This window comes from Emydura macquarii, unplaced genomic scaffold (genome assembly GCF_026122565.2).
Source record: "Emydura macquarii macquarii isolate MOO-44397 ecotype Brisbane River unplaced genomic scaffold, CSIRO-AGI_Emac_v2 contig_2948, whole genome shotgun sequence".
In the NCBI taxonomy this organism is placed as follows: domain Eukaryota; kingdom Metazoa; phylum Chordata; order Testudines; family Chelidae; genus Emydura; species Emydura macquarii.
Window position 1 is genome coordinate 2,213,390 of NW_027133085.1, and position 26,305 is coordinate 2,239,694.

At 41.9% G+C, this 26,305-nt stretch overlaps 1 protein-coding gene across 3 annotated transcripts in view; it reads left to right on the forward strand.

The window, feature by feature from the left end:
* The first annotated feature begins 1,192 nt into the window (after positions 1-1,192).
* The window catches only part of LOC137167644 (dentin matrix acidic phosphoprotein 1-like), a 64,924-nt gene continuing 39,811 nt past the window's right edge, over positions 1,193-26,305 (forward strand). For 2 of the 3 annotated variants that reach the window (XM_067569857.1, XM_067569860.1), the window contains exons 1-8: positions 1,526-1,599; positions 4,121-4,220; positions 10,359-10,427; positions 12,704-12,734; positions 14,682-14,741; positions 15,588-15,668; positions 16,423-16,559; positions 20,632-20,754. In XM_067569857.1, the coding sequence (XP_067425958.1) occupies positions 4,158-4,220; positions 10,359-10,427; positions 12,704-12,734; positions 14,682-14,741; positions 15,588-15,668; positions 16,423-16,559; positions 20,632-20,754 (564 nt within the window). In that variant the 5' untranslated portion in view covers positions 1,526-1,599; positions 4,121-4,157. Of the gene's footprint in view, positions 1,238-1,525; positions 1,600-4,120; positions 4,221-10,358; positions 10,428-12,703; positions 12,735-14,681; positions 14,742-15,587; positions 15,669-16,422; positions 16,560-20,631; positions 20,755-26,305 lie in introns of those variants that run through there. The other variant, XM_067569859.1, reaches the window with a different exon arrangement.

The window sequence follows — 26,305 nt, forward strand, 5'->3', positions numbered from 1 at the left end:
TTAAAGATTCCCCATTTTCAACTTTCAATTAAGGTGTGACAGATAACGATCCACATCATCAGAGACCCACAAGAGATTCTCTAGCAAACCCAGGGAAGACTCAGTCTTAAATATGGGATCTTTCTAAGGTGAAAAACAAGCAGGAAATGAACAAAAATAACCCCCCAAACATTTTATACATCATAAAGAACAAAAAAAGGCATCTTAAAATAATGTTGTCCTCAAACGATTGTGCCAAAAGAAAATACCTGTTTATCTAAAATTCTGTACCAATGGCAAATCTAATAAAATCCCAATGAATGCCAACAAAACTATCAGTTCCCAAACACATTCATATATTTTTGATCATATGCAGACAAAGCAAACATTAAAACATATAAAACCCCAGCAACCGTATGGAAACAATATTTTATCTGGAATGCATTGTAACAACTATAGTTAAGGTTGTGTCCATTCTAATCCATTTCTACTTGCTCATAACCAGTATTGCCAACCCCAAGCATTCAAAAAATCATGAATCAAACATCCAAAAATTAGGAGAACTGCTTAAAATCATTTAAAAAGTGATAAATGTGGAGTTATTTTCATTTGCCACCTGATCTGTGAGCATTTTGGGGTCACATTTTCAAAGTTTTCCCTGCAGCCGCTCGGGCTAGAAAAGCGGTGTTTGATAAAACGAAAGCTGTGATTCTCATCACCAATTCACCACCAGACCCGGGAGCAGGACCTTTAAGAAACACCCCAGAGGCAGACCAGAAACACAGGCTGAGCTATTTTAAATCCCATGATTGTAGGGCCCAGCTCATCCCGGTTAGGTGGGGTGGGGTGGGGTGAGCCTTGCACTAGCTGGTTCGCCCCTGTACAAGGCCTGGGAACTGCTGCCCCCGGGAGGTGTTGAGGGGGCAACTAGTCCTGCCCTGCCCCGCCCCGGGGCTGGATTAGCGCATCGGTGGCCCTAGCAAATGCCCGACCACGAACAACCACAAGGAGCCGCGCGCTGCTCGCCCCGCTGCTGCCCGCGGTGCCGCTCACTGGAGAGGCACGCGCCGCGCGAGGAGGATCCGGCTCCGCCGGCACAGACAGGGCGATTCCAGCCCGGAGTTTCTATCCCACATTTGCCAACAAGCCCGACTCCGCCTCCTCACGCAGCAGGGGCGTCGCAGACGCAGGGCCGAGGCGCATGCGCGTTTGTCCTCGAGCCGAGTCACTCTTCGCGCGGCGGCCTGAAGCCGAAGCTGTACGTAGCGTAGCCGAGCCGGGCCGGGCCGGGGGCGCGGCGGGATAGACACAGCCTTGGGGGCCGGCTGAGATGAAGCGTCTGGTCGGGGGTTGCTCTCGCCTCTCCCCCCCCGCTGTGAACAAGCGGAACTGCCCCGACCAGGCCCGTGTCGCTGGGGGCGGGTTCCTCCCCCCGGCCCCTCCCCCCGCTGTACTCGTGCGCCCCCGTCACGTGACTGCCTGGATGGAGACAGAGATGAGGCCGTTGGGAGGGGGAACGGACGGAGCGGGTCACACGGGGACGCCGGGGCGCGGGGCCGGGCTGTCTGCCTGCGAGGTCGAGGCTTGGCGGGCGCGGGTTCCGGCTCCCGCCCTGGAGCGGTGAGCGATCAACCGGCCCGCGCGGCTCCGCGCGAGCGGCAGCGATTGGGGGCGGGGCGCTGCAGCGGCAGCTGAGGCGGGAAGAGCCGCTGGGGCAGGAGGTCGGGCGCTGTCTCGCTCTCTGGGGCTTGGCTCACGTCCAAACGCCGGTAGTCAGTCAGTCAGTCCCGTCTGCAGAGCGGGGGGCTGGTGGCGTTGTGGGAGGCGACCAGCCGCGTTCGTGTCAGTGGCTGCTTCAGACAGAGGTCTGATGATGGTTTAAATGTTGAGGCTGCTGATGGAAACGTGCCTGCATTGATGAGTAACTGCTCATATTGTGCCGCGAATGTTGATGGATCTTAAGAAAATACAACCGTTTTTTCCCTGGTTCAAAGCCGGGTGGGGATGGCAATCAGTATTTCCCATAGAATGGTTCCAGAGGGGTAGCCGTGTTAGTCTGCTTTTGCAGTATTCCCCATAGTGTGGCCTTGCAGCTCGGGGACTGCTTCCCATCTCCTGTGTTTGCTTTGTCTCCTAGTCTGATGGGTCCATAACCTGAAACTGTGGATGGCTGTGTTTCCTTAACTCTTCAGCCTGGTCTGTCTCACATGATGCTTTGCTACTGACCAGCAGTCAATCCCTCCAGGGCTGTTATTACTCAACCAACAGCAGACAGAGACACACCCAGCCAAGTTGCATGAATGCTTTCCAGGTCACTCATGAACTTTACAGAGGGAGACACCAACAAAGGTCCCCAGCCTTGCACCCCTAGAAATGTAGCGACTTACACTGCTCAAGACCTTATCTTGACCAATGTAAGCTCATTAATTAGTTCACCTAGCCAAAGGATAGTGAACATCCACCAGCCTTTGTTATCTGAGCAGATTCCCCAAGCATTTTAGACAAACTCACTGGTAAAGATAAAACATTAAAAATAAGTTTATTAACTATAGAAAGACAGATTTTAAGTGATTATAAGTCAGGGGTGGGGAACCTTTTCCCTGCCAAGGGCCATTTTGATATTGCTGCCTCCATTCGCGGGCCATGTCGCCGATTCCGCTGCCGAATTCCCCCCGCCGCCGCCGAAAAGGCGCAAACGGCGGCAGGGTTTTGGCCGCGGGAACTGCCCGACCCCCCCCACGGAACCGTGCCGCCGCCGACTCCACCCCCCGCCGCCGAAATGCCGCCGCCGTTTCCATCTTTTCGGCGGCGCGGTTTTACAGTGTCCGCGGGGTGCCGTGGGACAGTAACCACCTCCGAGCTCCCACCGCCGCCGAAAATGGGCAGACGGCGGCAGGGTTTCGGCGGCGCGCACTTCCCGCCCACCCGCCCGCGGACCGGATCAAATTCTTTCGCGGGCCGGATCCGGCCCGCGGGCCGGAGGTTCCCCACCCCTGTTATAAGTGGTAGGCATAAGGGGCAGGGACAGTTACCTAAGAAAAAAAAAAAGTAAACACACATTCTAAATCTTAAACTTTCAGACTAAGCAAGATTTGAATCAAACACCTTTTCTCACCCCCACGGGATGTGGCAGACAGGTTACAGTTATAACAGCATCTCACTTAGCACTTGGAGAAGGTAGCTGTGGTAGCTCAGGCCCTTCTTGTCTTCCCAGGTGTCTGCAGTAGTGGGGGCAGTAACTTTGACAATAATGTGACCTGGTCTTCTCTGGTACTGGATGTGGGTATATGTGCAGCATTTTGGAGCAAGCCTCCCAGCCCAGGATGACACACTCAGGCTAGTGGGACTCATGATTGTTGTCTAAAAATAGGCGTACAGATGACACTGTGAAGTTGTGGCTCAGGCTGGCACTCTGGCTCTGAAGCCCATTCCCTGCCCTGACTTCAGAGCCATAAGCAGGGCTTTGCAGTACTGTCTATACAGCTATTTTTGGAGTAACAGTATTAGCACCAGTAGCCCAAGTCTGTTGACCCAAGTTGGGAGATTTGCTCCAAAATTCTGTGTAGACATACTCTGTGAGGTCAGGTAACTTCCTTACTGGCTGTAAAGGCTACTGCATTGCTGTCTGCTGGAGACTGTTTGCACAGTTTGGTAAATAATTGGCATTGGTTAAATGTTCAGATTTTTAAACTTCATAACTGAAAGGACCATTTTTTAAAATGTAATCTTCTATTCTGATATCATTATGTGACTCTGGGAGCTGGAGCCCTAAACACATGGCTGTTCAATCTGTGCCTTAATCTCGTTCTGTCCATACACACATATGAATGTGAAACCTGGCAGTGCATGTGATAATAGTTTAGGTGTGTGTATTTTATGCCTGATGGGCAGAGTACAGGAGAGTACCACTCTCTTCCCCCCCCTTCATCCCCCTCCCCCTGTTTGAGGCATGCTGTTAAGGGAATGCTGATGTTCTCAAAACACAATCATTAGCCTGGAAATTCAAAGCTAAATTTTCAGGTTACTGAAAAACCAAACATCAAAGTATGCAATCACCTACCCACTGTAACATTTTAACAGATTAAACCAGAATTCTTGTCTTACATCAAACTGAAGTAATAATTCATAAATATTTTTGTAGTTTTCCTAGTGCTTTTCATCTCTTTTAAAACTCAAACATGGACACCGAACCTGAGGTAAAGAAAGAGAAGACTCATCCTCAACAACCTTTCTACTGCAATGTGAGTACTTCATATTATTAAGGGCCTTTGACAGAATGTGATTTTATCCAGTGTTGAAGGGTATGAGAGCAAGAGCAAAACCAAAAAGTTCAGGAAAACAATTGAAAACTAGTTAGGTTTAAAATAGCTTGTGGCAGCATCTTGTGGTTCTGGAATCGCCCCTTCTCCCATTTTTTTTTAACTGGAGTCACCCTTGTCATATTTTTAGCTGGTGCTAATTCAGGGTCTCCCTATGCAAAAATACTTGTCACTTTTTCTCTCTATTAAAATGGTAATCCAACTCTATTAGACTATTAGACTCTATTAGATTTCTGAATATAGACATCATGCACAATCTCCTTTCAGGTACAATCATTTTTTGATTCTCAAGATCAGACGAGAAATAAATGTTTTAAATAATGAAATAACCTCCGCGGATACTCCATTCTTTAAGTTGTTACATGCGTCTCTCTCTGCTATCAGTTAACACCTAACTGTAGAGTCTCTTCCTTTGATATGGGTGCACTGCTGCACAGAAGCTTTTCGTGCCCAACATCATTAGCTCATAGTTAAGGTTCACAGTGCTAGTCATGCACTTCATGTGTCTCTGGGGGTAAAGGAGAAAATTATGGAAATGGTCAGTGCTGTTACTCTTAACAGTCTTCATTAATGCACACCCATAAACTGAAAGTTTAAGGATGTTTTGAGTATTGTACATACATAACTTTGGTTCTGCAAAGATGCATTGGATAAAAAAACAGCCAAGGATATGTCTACACTGCAGTTGCAGATGGGATTACAGCTCATGTATGCCTACCCAAGCTGCAAGCTTTAGTCTACTTAGCATAGGTCAAAATAGACATGCATCGCGGAGCTCCAGTGGGGTTATATAAGACCACCTGGAACTCTGGGTTTCTAATCATGTTTCTAGCCCACGCTGAAGCCATTGCTATTTTTAGCCATGCTAGGTAGATTAAAGCTAGAGCAGGTATGTCTACTCAAGCTGCAATTGCACTTCTAATTACTGTATAGACATATCTTGAGACAACCTTTTCCATTCATAACACGTACTTTCAACTCACCAGGGACCAAAATTAGAATGCTTTGTGCTTAATCATATAGTAGATTGTCCTTTGCAGCAGTAAGAAGTCCACATAAAGACATACTTACTGTGATGGGACAATCTGGAACTGTGGGACTGCTGTGTCCCCTTAACTCCAGCCTGGGCTGTCTCTCATGATGCTTTGCTAGTGACAAGCAGAAAACCTGTCAAAGTGCTGTGATCACTCAGTCAACAACATGCAGAGACACACCCAGCTAAGTTGTATGAATGCTCTCTAAGCCACTCATGAACCATACACAGGGAAACACCAGCAAATCCCCCCAACCTTGCACCCCAGAAATGTACCATCTTACACTGCTCAAGACCTCTTGAACAATTCAGGCTCATTAATTAGTTGACCACTTCGTCAAAGGATAGTGGACATGCATTAACCTTTGTAACCTGAGCAGATTCCCCAAGCACTTTAGACAAACTCACTGGTAAGGATAAAACATTAAAATAAAATAAGTTTATTAACTACAGAAAGATAGACTTTAAATGATTATAAGTGATAGGCATAAGGGTCAGGGATAGTTACCTAAGAAAATTAAAAGTAAACACGCATTTTAAAGCCTAAACTTTTAGACTAAGCAAGATTTGAATCAAACACCTTTTCTCACCCCCTACTGGATGTTGCAGGCAGGTTACAGTTCTTAATTCACAGGCTGGAATTTCCTTCTCAGCCTGCGACCAGTCTCCTCAGTTCAAAGATTTTATCTTCCCGGCATTCTTGATGCCTTCAGCATAGATGGGGAAGCAGAGATGTAGTCTAATGATGCCACTGTCCCTTATTTTATACTCTCAATCCATGGTCCAGGGAAGATATTGGGCTAGACATGGTGAGCCTTGCTGAATCACAGAGTTGAGCAATCCCCATTGTGGGGTGCTTGTAAAGCTGAGTCATAGAGTTGAACAATCCTTATTGTATTGTTCTTGTGCAACTGTCTCTTATAGAGGGGTGTACCACCCCCTCCAATACTTGTCCCTTTTGTAGTGTGAGGGAGATCATGGCGCACATTTATCTCGAGTGTGCCAGGTTGCAGCAACTTCTTTTCCAACTCCTCCAGGACCTTCTCCTTAGGTTCTGGCTGCAGTTATCCCCTCACAACTTATCCGTGGGTCCACAAAGTCATGAGAACTCCTCATCGACTCCTCCTGGCACTGACCAAGGTGGCCATCTGCCATACCAGGAGGAGGATGCTGGATGGGGAGGTTCTCTGGGGCCTATTTCTGATCCTCCATTAGGTCATGTATCCGGGCAGAGTTCCTTTGGACCGCATCCGCTGGCTCTGTAGAGGTCTTCAAGGAGCAGTGGGTGCTGTCCAGTATTCTCTGCTAAGTGCCCCCCTGTGGTTCCCTGCTTTTGACCCTGTAACCTTCACTCCTGTCCCTGTTTTTCATTAGTTGTCCCCTGATCTCTGTTGGCACCTGGTTTCAGTAGCTCCTCCCCTGAGGTTGGTGGGGGGGAAAGCCTTCAGATGTGGGTGGGCTTGTGCCTGCCTGCTTCCAGGAACTGAATAGGTGTCACTTATAGAATTGTAGATCTCTTGTTTACAGGTCCACTGCTGGTTAATGGCTTGTGAGGGTTGCTTAACACCTGTTTGGGTATGGGTCACCTCCTTTGTTGCCACTGGAGAGTTAGCTGTGGGCGTCTCCTGGACACACAACATATTTCAATATCAACCAGATAGCAGAATCTCAAAATTCCATATACAATGATGATACACATATCAGTTAGAAAGAAATTTTCCTTATGAATAGGTTATTCCATAATTGCTTGTTGTAGTGTTTTTTGAATGGTCTGTTGGGTAGGACAGTAGACTGAAAGTCACAAGACCCGAGGATTATTCTCAATGCTGTCACTGAACTGCTGTGTGACCTTTTACTAGTTGCTTTCCATTCCCATCTTTTGTCTGTTCTGTCTGTTTTAGATTGTAAGCTCTTTGTAACAGGGACTGTCTTTTGCTATGTGTTTGTATGGTGCCTAGTGCAATGTGGTCCCAGTCGCATTTGGGGCTTCAAAATGCTTCTGTAATACAAATAAATAACCTTCCTCTGAAGCATCATGTGTTGGCTACAGACAGAGACAGGGTGTTGGAATAGCTAACTGGTTTAATCCTGTATAACATCACTGTGTTTTTATGATGATGGGAAGATGGCATTTGTACTGTGACTGTGCCAATATAAAGTGTCTTTTTTTTTTTTTTAAAGTAAGATGGCCACATCCGTAGTCTGCAAACTTCTTAAAGACCTTATTTATAAAAAGAGCAGAAACGAGTGATGGTGATGAGGCTCTAGAATTTGGGGGGCTAGGAGGAGCCTGGGGCTATTGTGGCACGATAGCGGGGACATTGAATAGGCAGAGGAGAGGGGATTTGGGACTGGACACATATGGGGAAAATAGGAGAGAAATGAGGGGGGATGTGGGGGACCTAGATGGAATCATAAGGTACATGAGGAAAGGGGGTAGAAAGAGTCTGTTGTGTTCATGTGGGGTGGGAGTGAGAAAGGGGACATGGGGGCTGGGCAGACGAGATTGATGCAGGACTTGAGGAAGGGGATCAGCAGGATGTATGGTGTCTGGTGGGCAGAGTGGATTTGTGGATGGGGTAGAAGGGAAGTAAGTGCAGCAGAAATGAATTATAAAGCAGCTAAAATGCATTTTGATGACAGAAGGTAGTGAAGGAATTGTGGAGGAATGGGAGAAATAGTGCTTGTGTGGCAGAGGGTGTCATGACCGTGGTGGATATCAGGTGAATGTGAGGGGGAAAAAAACTGGTTTTGGGCAAAGGGGTTAGGCAAGTGAGGGGAGAAGTGGAGATGAGGAGAAGTAGGAGCAGAGAGAGAGATGGGCTTAATAAACAGACATTATTATCAGTGTTGAGAGGCAGCAGGGTGTTGGGAGTATGAAGCCCATTTAGCGAGACCAGCAGAAGTATTGAGGGCAATAGGCAGGTGGTAGGAGTGTTAGATAGGGCATCAGAGAGAAATTCTTGCCTGTGAGTTGAGAGGACCCTCCAGCAGAGGGAAGTACCAACTGTGGGGGTTATATGTGAAACCAATGATCCTCTAAAAAGCAGACCCATAATCCAGTTTCCTACTCTGGCTGCAGGTATGGGCTTTGCTGGGTGGGGAAAAGGTTCATCCCTCAAAGATCCTGACTCCCATAAGAATTTCAGGGGATAATGGACCCTCCTTGGCAACCCTGTGGAGAAAGAAGATGGGTTATGTGCCAAACTAGCCAGATACCATCCAGAACAGTAGTTTGGGGGAAATGGTCACTATACCCCATCCCCAGAATGTTTAGATTGGAATGCTGGATGGGACAACATGGGGAGATTGGTGGGCATGGAGTGGGGGAACTGGATGTTGTGAGAGTTAGAAGAGGAGAGAATTTCTTTTTTAGGAAGGGACATGGGTAAAACAGGAGGTAGTCGTGCAGGGAGTATGCACTCTGCATTCCCCCAGAAGCAAAGCCCCTGCTAAGTAGAGATCTTGTTTCTTTAAATTTAATCTCTTCAGATTTGAACACACATGAGGCCTTTGCATAATGGCAGCTGTTTTGCTTAGAAGGGGAGCTGGGCAAAAGCAGGGAGTATGGGGAAACATGTTGGAAGGAGACATTTATCCCCCACATATCTCTCCTAAGGAACCTCATTTAGTAGGCTTATTGGTCCCTGACAAACACACCTTGGCTTTGGACCTGGCTAGCTTACTGAGGTTTGTGTGTATGTTGGGAGGAACTGGGATGTTTAGTGAAGTTGTGGGGAGGGAGTGGATGCTCCTGGACACCTCCATTCACACATATACACCACCTCTAATTAATTTCATTTGGCCCATCTTTCCCCACCGAGCCTACATAAATTTGTCTGGGTCTGATGAATCTACTGAAGTTTGTTGTGTGGAAGGGCAAGAACTGGTGTGTTTAATTGTTGTTACTGAGGAAAGCTTGGGTGTTGGGAGTAGGGAAGCTGGCTGCTCCGAGGCACGAAGGGGAGCTGGGATGCTGAGGGAACTTGAGTGGAAGTTTGGGGAGGCGTAGAGGGAGTGATGTGAATGCAGGGGGTGTGGTGTGTTTCTCCCTACCTGTACATGTGCATACCTGTCAGATCTCATTAGGCTTGTTAGTCCCTGACAAGCGTATGCAAGCTCACTGGGATCCGAGGGGAACCTATGGAGACTTGTGGGGGATGAGGGAGGATGCAGGCCCTGCAAGTACAGGGAATCATAGGGTAATGGGGATAACAGAGAGTCTGGCAGTGTGAGATTGGAGGTACAGGGTGCTAGGGCACATGGAAGGGATGAGAAACACATTGACAGCCCTTGGAAAGTATGCAGAGTGAATGCCTACAGTAGTTGGTGACCTCATCTCTTCAGTACCCCTGCTCATTCCCTGCCCAACATGGGGGCAAGGAGTATACAGACCTGAGGAAGTCCTCATTTGTTTAGAAGACTCACCCTGTGGACTTTTCAAGGTCTGTATGGGGGTAAATATTCCTTTCAGCCCATTTCATTTTATATCAATTGCTTTCTCTTCATTTTTGTAGTCCTTTAAATGAAATGTTGATGAGAATCACACTTCTTGCACAACAGGAGAAGAGAGACACTACACTTCCTGGTCAAAGATTTCAGATTTCTCTAGAGCTTGGGTTTTGTACCCTTTATTTTGGTCATCTTTTTGAAGATCACCTTTCCATACATCTTTTAATCAGATTGAGAGAAGTGGCCTTCCCTGTGGTACAATACAGTTGAATGTATTTGAAGGTTTCTGGGGAACCTGAAACCATCTTGTGCCATGGAGAATGACTTTTAAATGAAAGATAGTACTTTGATCTTCCTCTTTGAAGCCCAGTGAATAAAGTGTTGGCTACTATTCAGTCTGGCTTTAGAGGAGTTGTATTTCAGCGGAAATCTGTTTCGGGATATAACTGGAGTTTATTAAATGAGGAGATTTTGATTAGTTTGAAATATCAATGATATTTTCCTGAATTATATTATTTTTTCTGTTTGCTTGCATAATACTGTAGAAATAATTATAAATCTTCTTTTTAACTTAGATTTGCAAAATCTCGTGTGCTTCTGCATTAAACTTACAGACTCATTTCCTTGGCTTCAAACACAAGACGGTAAGATTACGGTTTTTTGTGTGTTAGATTTTGTAGATAGTTACGTTAAACGGTGATGAAATGTAGGATTTTAATCACTATTTTCTCTATTTAAAGTAAATGTTCTAAAATGTGTAAGAAGTTAGCAAAGCACCTAGAATTTTGTTTAGAATTTTCATGCTTTACTGTTTCGTCATGTACAGGAAAGCACAACTTTTTTGTATAGCAGTGATGTTTATAAAAGGTTCATGTGTTCAATCTGTGTCTTACTGTCTGGATTAGTAAAACAATTTTTAAAGAGGATTTAGGCATTGCAGTGCCCAGTGTTACAATGCCTAACTCCTAGGTACCCTGTCAAACAATAGAATTCACAGCCTCAGGTTAGGTGCTTAACTCTCCCTATACAAAGCATGGGGAGCCTTGGTACCTAAGAAAGGGATTCTCAGAAACCAGTGAGCTGAGGAGGGTGCCTAAGCTAGCCAGGAATAAAATGCAGGTGAAATGGGACAGGATTTAGGGCCCAGATTCACAGAGGTACTTAGACACCTAACTCCCATTGATCTGGACCTTGGGATTCTCAGTCATGAACGCTTTCCTGGAACTAGGCACCTAAGCCAGGTCACCCGTTCTTCGAGGTGGTGGGGGGAGAGACCAACAAGGCACTCGCCTTATCAGGTCCTGTGTGTGGGGGGACGGACACCTAGTTTGGGAATCCTGCTGGGACATAGGTGTGAGCCAGGGCTCTGAGCAACTTTTTAGCTGTGGGATGGCATCAGGACTTAAGTGGCTTTGCGTGTATCCATTGACAGAAACTTAGGCATTTTTGGGATTTAGGCACCTGCAGTGTTAGGCAGCAGCCAAGCTGTGCTTTTGTGACTGTCATTATTTTTATTATTATTTATTGGATTTATGTGCCTAGGTTCCCTTTATAAATCCAGCCCCCAAAATATGTTTCAGAGCTTCATGCTGTAGTCAGCAAGGGACATGAGGCAAGATCAAATACAGATGCAGTTATTTATTGCTCTAAATAATGAGGATAATGTAATAGGAAATGGTGGATTGATTTAAATCAGAACCATTTAAATAACTGATTTTTACTAATGATTTAAATCAGCAAGTAGGAAACATTGATTTAAAAATCAATTTTAATCGTGTTTTGCATTTATTCTTTTTAGCTATTTTCCTAAAGAAAGGCTGATTCTTATTGGTTGGTAATCACTGAAATATTGATTTGCAACTAAATATAGCACTTACCCTAAACTTAGTTCTTCTTTTTGCTAGCCAGGAGGATACACCATATAAATAAATATAATTGCTCAAAAATTGTGTATATAGAGTCTAATTTTTACATTTTTATTAAGTTAGAAAATGGTGAATTATGCATTTCTGATTTACTAGATGATCAATTTACTTGTAATTGGTGTCAAGCTCTCTTTGGGTGGAAGTGCAAATTTAAAAAGGCAAAAACAGCATTTAAAAAATTAAATAAAACTATCTTAAATGTGCTGGAAACAAAAAAAAAAAAAGATCAAAAAGTTTATCGAAACATATTTTGCATTGAAATTAATTATTAAACAAAAGAGATTTTATCTGTAGTTAGTGACTTGAACTGACTGTTTCTGGTCACTGTATCCTTCAAAATTTTGAACTTGTACCTCATACTCTCACACTTTTAGTTTTTGTTCATAGATTGGGAAAGGAAAACAAGCTCTACTGCTTTTTCAATTCCCAAACGGTTTATTAACTTTGAATGACCTAGTCATTGGACTGAAATAGTTGAATAAACTGAAATAAAGAAAATGTTCTCTGTATAACTGCAGAAGAGGCTCCTGCTCTTAAAAGCTGTCTTAGCACTTCAACAAACTCTAGTTCTAGGTGCTCCGCTAGTTACTTCCACCGGTTCAGTGGTCTAACTTTGTTTAGAATTTGGCAGCAAATATGTATTGCTTAATACAATTTTTGCATTTAATTTCAATTGTAATAGATATGGTAAGTTTAGGCCTTAAAGTAGGTGGTCAATTTTAAATAGGTTTTTTTTAAACATGTATTTAATTTAAATTTAAAAATATCTAATGTTTGATTTTTTAAAAAATCATTGGTTTTTATTCACCTTGATAGAGAAACAATATATGTATTTTTTTATCCATTGGAGAAAAATTGCCTTGTACATTTTGAATAACCATTTTTTGTGTAACCCTTAATCTAATTAGTTTATAAATAGTGAATGTTTGTCTGTCTCTTTGACAAAGTAGAATTTTTAAGTAAATGTTAAATCTATTTTTCTCTCATCAATTTAGGTTGAAGAAGCTCTAAAAGCCCATGGCATTAGTAAGTGCTAATGTATAACTTTTTGCTTTGGTTAGATGTGTTTTATAAACATTCATACAAAACTGTAAGTCACCTTTTTAAGAATTTTAATTTTAGGTCTGGTCCTGTTACCCTTGCTCTTGGAAGGAGTCCTGCAGAAGTCAGTGTAACTAATTGTGTTAGAAAGGGGTGTACAGGCTTCAGCACTTGAACTGCAACTAGTAAGATTTTGGGATTTGATCGTAAGAGGACTCTGAGACCTGGTCTACAATAGAGAAATAGCTAGAAGAGGTTTAAATTCATTACTTGTGGAGGGTTAACTTTTAAAATAAATGATAGCTATTTAATTGTCAACTTCAGTTATTTCACTGCTGATTATATTAACAGAAAAATAGTGTGGTTGTATTTCATAGAGGTAGAAAAGACTTAAGTCATTTTACATTCCCTTGGCCTTAAAGTTGGACAGTTCGATACAGTGTATTTTCCAATGCTTTTTTCAGTCTAAATTTAAATGTCCAATTTAATTTTTTATGTCCCAAGATATTGGACTTTTGTTGCATTGTTTGGAGAAAGTTCCACGGCACAATAGACCCTTCACTGCTGGACAGTTTTTTTTTGTTTTGTTTTTTTTTTTAAATTGGATTTTTTTTTAAAATTTTTTTTATCCCATTCTGTGTTAGACTAGAAAGAACCTAAGAGAGAATTGCCATTTCTCTGGACTTGGGAGTTCTCCTGCAAAGTTCATGTGCAGAAAAAAAGCTCTTTGGCATTTACCCAGTTCTGACAGGCAGGTGGGAACTATTCAGTAAATACCTCAGGGAGGACTTGCGGCAATTCTCTTCCCAATCTGGGAGTTAGACCTCTATGACAGTGGTTCCCAAACTGAGGCTGCAGCTGCCGGGCGGGGCTAGAGCAGAAATAGGGGCAGAGTGTGGCTATGTGTTCCGCCCTTGTGGGGGCTAGCCCAGGCCCTACCACAACTCCCCAAGGTTCCTCTGCACCCTCCTAATGGGGCATGCCCCACAGTTTGGGGACATCTGCTCTGAGAATTTATTTGTGAATAAGATGACACTCCTCCTCCTCCCTAATATGCTACCTTTTCTGACTGAAAAACTCAAATTACATATGACTAAATGATACATTGTATGTTCCAAATCTGTACTATGTCAGCCTTTCATACATGTCAGAGTAAAGAAGTCTTTTAAAATAGTACATTTTGAATAAAAATAGCTTCTGCAATGTATGATTACAGTGAAGGAGGGATCTGGCACACTTTCTTTATTGCTTCTTGCAGAGGGGCTGATTCCAGTAAGGTTTCCTCTTTGTCCTGGAATCTTGCCTAGTTTTTTTTTGAAATTGACTAGAATAACTATTCCCTATTAGCTATTCTGATCAATTTCCATGTGTAAACAAGCCATCCCTTGTGAATGCAAGGGTAACCAGGAGCACTGTGCTCTGCTCTTAGGCCATAGGAGGGCACTTTATATGAAATTAACTAGCCCTTTCCAAATCCCCCCCTTTGTATCATTTAATGTCTCCAAGTTGGTGTGAAGTGCTGGATATAAAGCTTAATGTAGCAGACTCTTACTCCAGGCTGGGTTCTGTATGAGATTTTCACTAATAGCGGGTTCTGCTGTAATTTAATACTTTGGTATGAGTTTAATTAATTGTAAAATTGGTGACTTGGTTGCAGTTGTAATTTCTTTTTCTCCATGTCCTCTTTATTAAATTGTCTAGCACTAAGTTTGTTTATTGTAAATCTTTGGTGCTAATGTTTGTGCTTCAGCTATTACCAGCAAAATCTAACTCTTGGTATGCAAAGGTGCAAGTAATATAATTTGTTCCTTTACACGTCAACAAGACGTCCATACTGCTTCCTTGAAACATAGTGCATATCCAGTCTTTATGACTAAGTTCTTAAGGACTCATTCTAGTCTTTGTTTATAAATTTTTACTTATTTTTTTTAGTTAAAACTGTGAGTGGCACAGGGGACCAAGCGAAAGCACCTGTAAAACTTCCTGATTATGGTAAGTTAATTTCCTTATTAGGTATAGTGCACAAAAACACAGCTGGGCCATGATTTCGTCTGTATTTCAAGAAAGGGTGAGAATTAATGTCAGTGATGCTAGAAGCTAGCAGGTCATTGGGGAATTTGCTTTCATTGTGTTTTTCCCCTTTTAATATCTCTGTAGCAGGGATGGTCAAACTTACTGATCCTCCAAGCCACATATGACAATCATCAGAAGTTCCAGATCCGGGGCGCGCCTGCTGGAGCTCGGAGCTTCATCCCTGTGGCGGGGTAGAAGGGCTTGGGGCTTCTGCCCTGCAGGGAGTGGGGGCTCAGGGCTCCAGCCCTGCAAGGCACACTTGCTGGGACTTGGGGCTCCAGCCCTGCAGGCTGCGCCTGCAAGGGCTCCGAGACCTTCTCTCCTGGGCAGAAGGCCCTAGCCCCACCCTCTGCCATAGAGCAGAAGCCCCAAACTCATCCCCACCCCATAGGCAGAGAATTGGGGAGGACGACTCTGTAAGCAGAGAATTGGGGAGGACCCATGCTCTATAGCATCTTCCTTGCCAAGAATAGACCATATGAATGGGTGAGACTTATGGAATAATGCTTCACCACAGGCTGACTTCATCAAATGGATTATTACTGTGTCTCCTGAAAGGCATTGCAGGGCAGGGATCGGGTGTAAGTTTGGATTTAACAGCAAATTTAAGTCCATTTAAGTCCAATTTAAGGTCACCACTTCTTTCTCCTAGATTTCCCACTGCTCTTGAGATTGTCAAAGTATATAACAGTAAACAATGGGTGGTTATTATTGCTTTGATACAGGGGGACTAATCACGTTTCAATAAAGTGCTTTATTTTATAGTTCAAACTGAGCCAGAGAAGTTTCAAGGACAAACCTTGGAAGAACAGCTTAATACTTGTAAAGATTCAGAACCTGCGCTTGGTGAGCATTTTTTTAATGCTGTAATTAAATGCCAGTAATGTTTACATTTCCAGAGGGATTGAGTGAATTTATATATTCATAAGTATGAAATTAGGCAAACCTTACACAGTTTACATTAGGTGTCTTGCAGGTACAGTATGTAAGTGAATCTTACTTAGGAGAATTCTTGCAGTTCTCATTGCATATTTATTTTTGATTAGGTTGGACTTCCATCTGTTGATTACAACAGATTGTGGGTTACAAATAATGTAGGGGTATGTACTAGAAGTGACTCTTGACCTAAGTGATTCTGTGTTATTCTTATTATAATATCATAGTTGATAAGTTTGAATATAAAAATTCATTTTTATACAAATGTGTCTGTTTCCCTTTGTTGGAGAGGAGATAATCTATTTATAAAGAAAATAGAAAGATGGTAAGCAATGGAGTTCCTTACATTTTTCCAAAAGTGACTAGTGACATTTGAATGCCTCAATTTTTGTTGCCTAACTTGAGGCAACTTAAAGAGATCTCGTTTTCACAAGTGGGTGGTTAGGAAGATGTCTTATGCTAGTGGCCCAAAAATTGAGGCACTCAAAATAGCTAGTTGTTTTTAAAAATCTTGGCCAATGTATTTAGTACCTACTAAGAACAAATTGCTTTAGTTTCTTTTTCTTGTATGAACTCTTGATCATCTGTGTGTACTGGGTAATAGTATGTATGCAGATTGTTTTAGTAAACACTAAATTGTAAAACATACCTTTCTTCAATACAGGACTTCAATATATAATTGAATACCGATCAAAAGAGAATTTCCTTGTTTTCTACGAGTGTCAGCTGTGCCACTGTAAAGCGGGATTGAGTAACATGTTCATGCATGTTTATGGCTCTAAACATAGACTGGCATATCTGGTAAGTTTTTGTTCTTAGAGTAAGTTTTCTTTTGACTATTAGTTGGGTGGCAAATTCTTTACTTGCACCTTTCATTTTTAAATATATTTGCACTAGATGTTAACCCAATTAAAATAAAATAGTTTTATGTATACTTTCTCTATGGCAAGCTCAGTTGTGATAGAGCCACACAACTGGCTTCATGCTCTGAACTGTTAGTGGGTTTAAAATTCTGAGCGGTTCTATTGCCTAACAGTAGCAAACACGTGCCTACCCACAGTTAACTTTCTAAATTGTCACTTCCTTTTCTTTGGTTGACTGAAGAGGTTATCTTATCAGCAACAATAAAAGCCGCAGCTTTTCTGTAATATAAATGGACAGCAACTGGTATATTTAAAAAAAAAAATTAAAAAGACACTCTACCAAAACAAGACATTCCACTGCACATGCTTTTCTGTCTAGGGAGAGGATGAGAGAACAAACAGCATGTGACAGTTGTGTAGTCACGTTGCTTAATTGCACTACTTGCAGGCATGCAGATACCACAGTGATATGTAGTAAATAAAGCTGGATAGAATAATTCCTTAATGGAACCTTTTTTTTTTCAAAAGTTGCATTTTTATCATTTATAATTTGTTTTTGATTTCTAAAATAAAAGAACCAAAACAGTGAAAAATTGTCTGTTTCAGGGTGCCTCTGAGCAGATGTTCATTTTAGGTCTACAGGAACATTGTATGATATAGTACATGATTGGGAGTCAGGAGTTCTGAGGGTATGTCTTTCTGCTGCTGTGGCTGTGTCGGCGCTGCCGGATCGATGCCGCGGGATCGATTGAGTGGGCAGTGGAGACCTGCTCAGTCAATCCCGGAAATGCTCTCCAGTCAATGCCATAAATCCACCCCCACAAAAAGGGTAAGGCTGCATTGATCGGAGGGCATCTCCCGTTGGCGCAGTGCAGTGGAGACACCGCAGTAAGTCAAAGTAAGTAAGTTGACGTTTGATACGCAAGCTACACTATGTAGCTTGCGTATCTCCTGTCGACTGCTGCCGGCAGTGTAGACCAGGCCTGAGTTGTGTTCCTGGCATTGCCACTAGCACAGCAAGTGACTGGGCAAGCGGTACTTCAGTTTCCCAGTCTGAATATTTGTAAAGCACTTTGAAATCCTTGAATGGGAAGGTGCCTTAGAATTATCAAGTATTTGTCCTTTTTGGGTTTTCTTTTTCTTAGTATGTTCAGAGAAATTACATTGCCTCATCTTTGAGCACTGACTTGAATTTACACTGTATCTGTTCAGGATGGACACTTCAACGCATTGACCTTTGTGCATTGGAGGAATATTGTGATGCTCTTGGGTATGGGATCTGCTCATAGATGGCTGTTTGTATTCTCAGATCTCATTAAGAAAGAACTCTTGGGATTCTTTAAATTAGTTGTTGGAGAGACTACAGGGTCAAATAACAATTCATTGTTGATAGAGATCCTGCTGAAGCTGTTAACTTTTATGAAGAACTCAATTATACTTGTATCACAGCAGCACTTCAGAACAGTTCATATGCTTCAACTTTACAGTGCCAAATAGGTCTGTTGAGGCAGCCACACAAATTACGGACTTCTTGATGCATGTTTCTTCTGGGTGCTATATTTAAACTTAGAGTTGATGGCTATGCTACATTTGTCAGATGCAGTAAGTATTCAGGACATATAGTGTGTGCTAAGCCAGTTCATAGTACTAATACGGTTGTATGCAGCCAATCTCTGGGGTGAAAACTGCCTAACCTTTCGTTCCTTCAAAACATTTAACTACTGTTGTATGGAACTTCTTGATTGGTACAAGGGGACTTTGTAGGAAGTGACACTGACACAAACGCTGGCAAAAATCAACATGCAGGGATTTCCATGTGGCACTCAGTATCTTTAGACTGTGGAAGATGAAAAGGAATACAATTCTCAAGTCACTGCTGGCTAGAGGAGTGGTCCCTTAGTAATTAATGTGAAGCTCACAAGAGCCAAGGAAGAAAACTTTTTCTCAGAGGATTTGAACTTTAACTTCATGGGAAGGATAAAAATTCCTAGGAGGGTGTAATGGAGTTCCTGGTGCTGTAGGCCCCACAAGATTCTGTAGTGAGAGGAGAGCAGCTAAATCTCTCTTATTTCTGTAATATAAATAAGTGAAGCATAATTCTGTAAAACAAGGGATACTATCAAATATTTTTTACATCTCCCTTGCATGGGTTTAGTGGAGGCAGTAATGGCCAAAATGAGAACTGACACTACAACAGGATACATGGTTCAGTTTCACTGAGTCATGAAGAGATGTATTGATTAAAGTACTTCTAGTAGGAAATAAGCACTTTCCATTTCAGATACTGTTTTTTAGATTGGTATCAGCTCTTTGCATACTTTTATGAAGAGCATGGATGTTGCAGTGTTGTGTTTCTACAAATGGGAAATTGTGTTCCTCTAGCTGGCTGTGGATAGCTCTTTAAAAGATACAAGAATTTATCCACATCACTATCATGTTGCTGAAATATGAAATTAATTTGAATAAAGTTCAGAAAATCACAGCTTGTTTCTTAAAATCATTTAGAACATATAGCCCATTCTAAATGTGACTTTGAAAGTTGTCTTTACATCTTCAAGAGCATAACTCAAGTAGACTTGGGGATCAAGATAAAAGAGGCAGCAGGGAAATGGTGTGCTTAACAGCTGGCTCCTCTATGAAGCTACATTAGTGACCTCTGGCAGTTTTTCCATTTTGCAGTAGGTTGGTGACTGGTGACTGACATTAAAGGATGATCTATATGAAGTTGGGCTGCTCAGATTGCTGCTGGGGGTTGTGAGATATATTAAGAGGCACTCTTCTTGTTGGCAAGTCAATCTTAGAAGGATTATTTTGGCTTCCTATGGATTCATCACATGCTCCCAGTGGGTGGAATGACACTTTGATAATGTGGTCATGTTCCTCTCTGAACTGTTTTTCTGGCTATTTTCTTAACACAAAATATTTAAAGAACACTGGCTTATTATTCAAGCTACCATGAATCCTTACCCACCAGTTAGTTAACCCTTGGGGCCGATGACCTAAACAGTTGTTCCTAGTAAAATCATAATAAAAGACTTGAAGATTGATTACTGTGGTCCTTTCTGATTTAGCTTGCATGGGAGAACACAACTGCTGAATAATGGAATGGAGAGTTTGATGGACAAAATACAGGGCATTTAAGCAGAAGAAGATAGTTCTAAAGAAATAGAAAGTTATAATTCCAGCTTTGTTTTCTTAAAATGTGTTAAAGTTTTGTTGTGCATGTGCAAATGATGGGTTTTGCCTGATTTATAATTTACTCAAATCTGAACAGATTTTCACAGGGAAAGGGGCAGCTGTGACTTCAGGACTTTTCAACTTTCAAATCTCTGAATTGCTACAGTTATGTTTTTTTAAAAAAAGATGGTCTTTTTAAAATCGGCAAAACTCTATTTTTCACTGAACTCATTTTCAAAAATATATGCGCTATATTTGCTCGAATTTGAAAATAATCTGAGGCAGAGACTAAATTTGGAATATTTTATCTTAAAAAGGTTATTTTTTTATTTAGATTTATATAATAAACAGTTGTCAATTATAAACAGTTGAAAAAGGAGACTTGTAATGACAAGTGTTGGGCATGGCAACTCTAATCTGTGTAAAGTACCCATTGCTGTAGTATCTGATCACCTCACAGTCTTTTATGTATTTATCCTAACAGTGCTCTTCCACAGTAGGGAAATACTGTTATCCCCATTTTACAGGTGGGGAGCAGGCATTGAGATCAAGTGATTTGCTCAAGGTCACATGAGAAGTCTGGCAAAGTGGGGAATTGATCTTGGGTCTCCTGACTCCCAGACTAGCTCTCTAACTACTGGCTTAACCTTCCTTCACTGACTTCCTGTCATTGCTTCTCATTTTTGCTTATAATTACATCCAAATAGAAAAAATTAGATACTGTATTGTAGGCATTTGCTTGTACAGCCAGAGGGTAGAAAAAAGCAAATTTGACGCTGTATTTTATCATTAAGAAAATCTGGATTAATAGATGGTGGCATTTTTATTTCTAGAAACAACATTATCCTGAGATAGCTGACTCTGATGAAGCTAAAGGTCGAGGTTCAGACCATAAAAGAAGGGTTAAACAAATTGCAGCGCTTATTGAAAAGAAGGAAGGAAGAAAAACAATAAAGGTAATTAAAAAAGAAAAGAAAACTTCAACGCCTATGTGTTTATTAAAAATACTGATGTCATCTTTTATTTATGGGATGGTGGGCAAAACCCTCTTATTAACTTTGTAAATCATAGCATATGTTACAAATGTTCTGTTCATTCTTCAAATGTTATTTTGGACCCAGATTTCTGTTATTTACTACTGAGCGTGCATAATCAGGTTTTTTTATATAAGTGTGTGCCACTTCAAAAATCCACAGAAGTCATGTAGTGTAATCGTCTTGTAGTGCACTACAACAAAATGTCCATGTCGTATATTGGTCAGTCCCGTCTAGCTAGAAAGTAGAGAATGAGGTGTTTCCCTATATCAGCAAAAATGAGAAGCATGCTGTCATGAGCAATATAAACATTACAGGAAAAAGAATCCCACAAAACTAACATTTCTGCATCTTATGCACTATCTGTTGCAATTAGGTAGATAGCATAACATTTTCACATACTACTGTTCAAACAAAAGTATGTTTTACATATGGTAAGAAAATCTGACTTATTCTTATTGGGGTGCCTTGATTGTTTGCCGTACATCTTCGTAACTATTCTAAAGTATCCCATGCCATGAGCAAGTAGAATATAACATGCTAACCAATATTTATAATAATGGCTATATTGTTCTAATGTTGTAACATTCTACGCTTGGGTTGAGTTTAGGCCAGTGACACTCAGAGGTACTGCAGATGTTGGGCAGACTTCTTTCCGCAATCTGTTGTTTGTACCAGTGTCCTCTTTGGGGAAGTAGTGGCTCATTAACTGGTGGAGATTTACTGCCTCCTTTAGGGAAGGCAAGTGCTGACTTCTCTTAAGGAAACTGTCACATAGCTTTTACCCAGAAAACCAACTTTGTTTGGTTAATTACAGATCAGTATTACATGTTCCATTTCTGGGTACAACTATAGAGAAGATTGTGGCAAGGTAATGATAAGTACCTACGTACCTTGGATCTTGACACAGACCTGGGTATGGGACATAAACAGCACTGGTAGCATTAGTAGATGATCTTGTCTTGGTGCTGAATGAAGATCAACTGTGCATGCTGATACCTATCAGCAGCCTTTGGTACAGTGGGCCATGTGATGATGTTGACTTGCCTGTGGACAGCATCAGGAGCAGATAAGACAGTTCTTGGGTCACTCCATTCTTTCCTTGCAAAGTGTTTCTAGAAATTGGTGCAAGGCAATTGTTCTTACACCCTAAGGGCAGTGTTTTATGGAGTTCCATAGGATTCCATCTTGTCTCCACTCTCATTCAACGTGTATGTGGGAATGCTAGGAAGGTTAATGAAGAAGCCTGTCCTGTGGTGTATTCAGTATGCTGATGACACCAAGTTTATTTCCATTCCACTTGATCCAGCCAGGGCTAAAAAATGTCTAGCCTTGTGTTTCAGGGAAATTGGGTAATGGATGAGAGCAAGGTGGCTGAAGTTCAATCCAGATAAGGCTGAGGTGATGCTGGTAGATTAGAGGAAGCAACAAAGATGTCACAAGGCTGATATTTCAATCTGAGGATGATATTAAATCTGTTTGCTATTGGAGGGTCACATTGCAGCAGTGTCCAGGAATGTTTTTTGTCATCTGTTTGGCTGGTGATTGCAGCTGTTTGTCTTGGCTGTGTACTTTTCTGCTGTAATCCATGCTTTTGTCACCTTGAAACTTGATTTTTGCAGTGTACATTATATGGGGCTACACCTTAAATCTATCTTAAATTTTAAACCAACTTAAACTGGTGCAGAATGCTGCAAACTGCTTGTTAAGCAGTAGTTCTCGTTGGCAGCATCTGGTAACAATTCTCCAAAATTTTCATTGGTAGTCTGTTGGTCTTCAGGTGGAGTTTTAAGGTGTTGGTTGATATAAACTGCATGGGACCTGTCTACTTGAGAGAGACCATGTCTTTCTCTGTGCTATACCGTCACAGTTGTGATCAGCACAGGCACTTGATCCCCTTTTTTAATAAAAGGCCTGGGGATGCTGAGAGAACATTCTCCATGAAGGCTCCTTTCCTTTGAAAATTTCTGCTCCCCAGGGTCTGAAAAAGTGTGACCTTGTTGGCTTGATGGGCATGTTGCAAAGCCCATCTATTTGAGCAAGCATTGATGGAGGCAGTGGTGGGTGGGATGTGTCCATGGGAAGCGTGGCAGGTGTTTTAAGTGGCATTGGTCACATGATTTGGGACTAAGTGGGGTGTAGGATGGTGGAAGGATGAAGTACTGTTTTAGTTGATTTTTACTTTATATCTCCTGCATTCTAGAGTTTTTAAATGTATGTCAAGGGCTCCTAGAACTTTGGTTGAGAGTCCTCTGGTGTGGAGTGTGTACAAAATCAAAATCTAAAAAAATAATGCAGGAACTGCTTTCAGTAAGGTTAGAAGTGAGCAGAATTGGGAGTTGTTTGCATATGTGATATTAAAATGTTTGCATGCAAATCCCTGATTTGCCACATGTTTCTGTCTTGCCACATTCATGCACAAATCAGGGATTTGCACATATCCATTCAGTAATATGCATAAGCAAATGCTTGCTACAAACTTACTGAAAATCAGTCCCCACTATTAGTAGTATCCAAGAAAAGCTGATTTTGGTATGAAAAATAAATCCTTGCATGAATCTATTAAACTTATTTCAACAAGCAAAAAAAGGAATTAGGAATTATTCATTGAATCCTCAGTTTGAGTTGCTCTTGTTTCTAATTGTTCACTTTCTCTTGTAAAATGTCTGACTGAAGAAGTAACATAGAAATTTTTGTTTATGTATGGAGTTTTGCTGGAAAGAGCACAATTGCCAACTTGTTTTCATTCAGGCATACTTAATCCAGTTCATTCACAGACTCAAGATTGTATATTTTACTTGTCCTTCAAGTGGTGTTTACCTATTCCCACTCACAGGATGCACCGGCTGCATGCAGCTCAGATGGTGGAACTTAACTAGCGGTGCTCATGTACCCCGCCTCCCTCCATGCCCTGAGCCAGCCACATTCCTGAATATTCTAGGGGTGAGGTTATAAAAGTAGGCATGGTATTCCAACCACCAGATATGACAGATTAGGAACTACTCCAGACTTTGTGCCTCCAGTCCATTTTACCATTAGATAGTGCTTAGTTTCTTACTATTTGTTAATTTTAGATATGTTAGTGTTTTTGAGTTTTACTTAGAATACATTTTTACAATATCAGTAAGTAAATTTATTAAATAGTATAGTAGTTTTAAGGCTTTGGACTGCGATTATAGCAGATCCAAAGGTCAAGAAACAGGTTTTAACCAGTGTGCCTCCTGCCCATCTATTTTTGAGCATTGGGTATGCATACATGGTGCCTTGCTGCCTCAGAGAAGGACATTTGCCCTCCTGGTGTGCTATCTGCAGCACCCTTACCCTGAGAACTAAGGCCTGGTCTACACATACCTTCAAATTTGGCAGCAGTTGACGGGAGTTATGCAAGTTATGCAGAGTAGCTTGCGTAACTCCTGTCGACTTTGTAACTCCTTTTCTATGATGTCTGCGCCACTTGAGGGGGTGGTTTTAACGCATCGACTTAAGGATTGATTGAGCGGGTCTTCACTGACCGCTCAATCGATCCAGATAGATCAATCTGACGGTGGCGGATTTGCCGCCATCAGTGAAGACGTACCCTAAGAAAGATAGATGAATATTGCTTGCAGTCTATTTTAAGAGATTCTTGCAGTGAAGCTTACTTGATCAAATAATACAGTTGAAACCAAAAAGTGGCATAGACAGTCTTGTTACAGATGTATTGAGGGACAAGGCTAAACATCATATTATGTGTCTTTACTGACACTGTGTGCTTCCATCCTGTCATGAGATCTGACTTCTAAGAAGGTTCCCAAGAAAAGATCCTAATTTTAGGCATCAGAAATCTAGCAAGAGAGAGATTTCAGTGGAAAAGACCTTTGTGAGCAGAGCCAATCCACAAATTAGAATCTCCTCTGAATATGACACATGGAAACTGAATAGAGCACCATTGCATAGAGACTGGAAATATAGCTAAGAGCCTGCACATTGTCACTGGATCCAGATATAATCCCAGTTTCTAGGGACTTGGATCCAGTGACAAAATTGAAAGATCCAAAGACCCAGTCATCAAGACAGGAGGAGGCATGGAACGTGATCTTGGATTCATGTAACTGTTCCAATCCTCTTATGGAACTATCTGTTATACAAGTGTAAATTCATCATTCAAATCTGGCGCTGCTTCTCTGATCAGATTCAGAGAATGAAGAATTTGTAGAGGAGGAGCTTTCCAGAGCACACTAGCAGAGAATAGGAGGGTAGAGGAATAATATGCAGTGCCTCCCCTCCCACTTTCTAAAATGCTGTCAGGTTCCCCTAGCAAGCTGCTCTGATACTGGGTCCGCTGTTATCTCTTCTCTGTTCCTAATCAGATTGGGATTGGCTCAAAGGCCTGGTGACAGATCAGAGCAACAGGAGCTTTCCTTGTTTTACCTACCAGTTAGTAGAAAGTATTTGGTTGTTCAGCCATTTCCAGTGGACCCTTATTGTGGACCATACTATGGTCTGAACCATAACATGGACTACAGACCTTATTAGAGAATGCCCCCTAGCCCTACATGGCTGTATTATCCAATTCCATGTTGCTAAAAGGATTTGCAGCACAAGGTACAGTGAGCAACTCCTTTCACCAATGAATTCTAGCTCTACAGATATGAGGATATTGGGCTCCATTGACATTAATCAAGGAAGGAGGTGAATCTCCTGCTATGTTGCATGATTCTTTGTTGGAGGAAGAACAAGTCTTTCCATGAAGTGAATCATGAGACAGACATTCAGACATCACCAGTTGAGAACATAGGAGGTCTCCTCAGTGGTTTTTCCACAGGAGGATGTAGTAACATTTCAGGAGTTGGTTCAGAGAATGGCATCTACACTTAAACTATCAACCACTTTGGTGGAAGAAACTGTGAACCAGTGTCTGATATCTGGGCTCTCACTCTTCTGGCAAAATATCATTATCGGTTTTACATAGACTACTTCAACCCAAGAATTTTGTTAAGATCAGAGCGACTCAAAATAGGAGCTGTAGAACAGATTTTCAGTGGATACATAGGCAGGGGTTTCTACTCATTGTATTTTCTTATACCCAAGAAAGAGGCCTTCAACCAGCCCTAGGTCTCAGGAATCTCAGTATGTTCATTGGGAAATATGGTTTCCTTATCTTAACCTCTGCTTATATCATTCCCTTCCTTTCTCCAACAGATTGGTTTGCAGCCCTTGATGTGAAAAATGCTTATTTGACACACACATCACAAATATCTTTGATTCATAGTGGAGGAGGCCAGTTTGCAAAACACATTTTTCTTTTCTTCCATCTCAGAGTATTCACAAAACGTTGGTCAGCAATAGCAACTCATCTCAGGAGAGACAGTATTCATGCATTCCTTTATCTGGATAATTGGCTAATAAAAGCACCATAGAAGGGTCATCTTTCCAAAGCTGCTGTCACACATGTACCCTTTTCAGAAATCTACACTACAGCCTTCCTCCCACT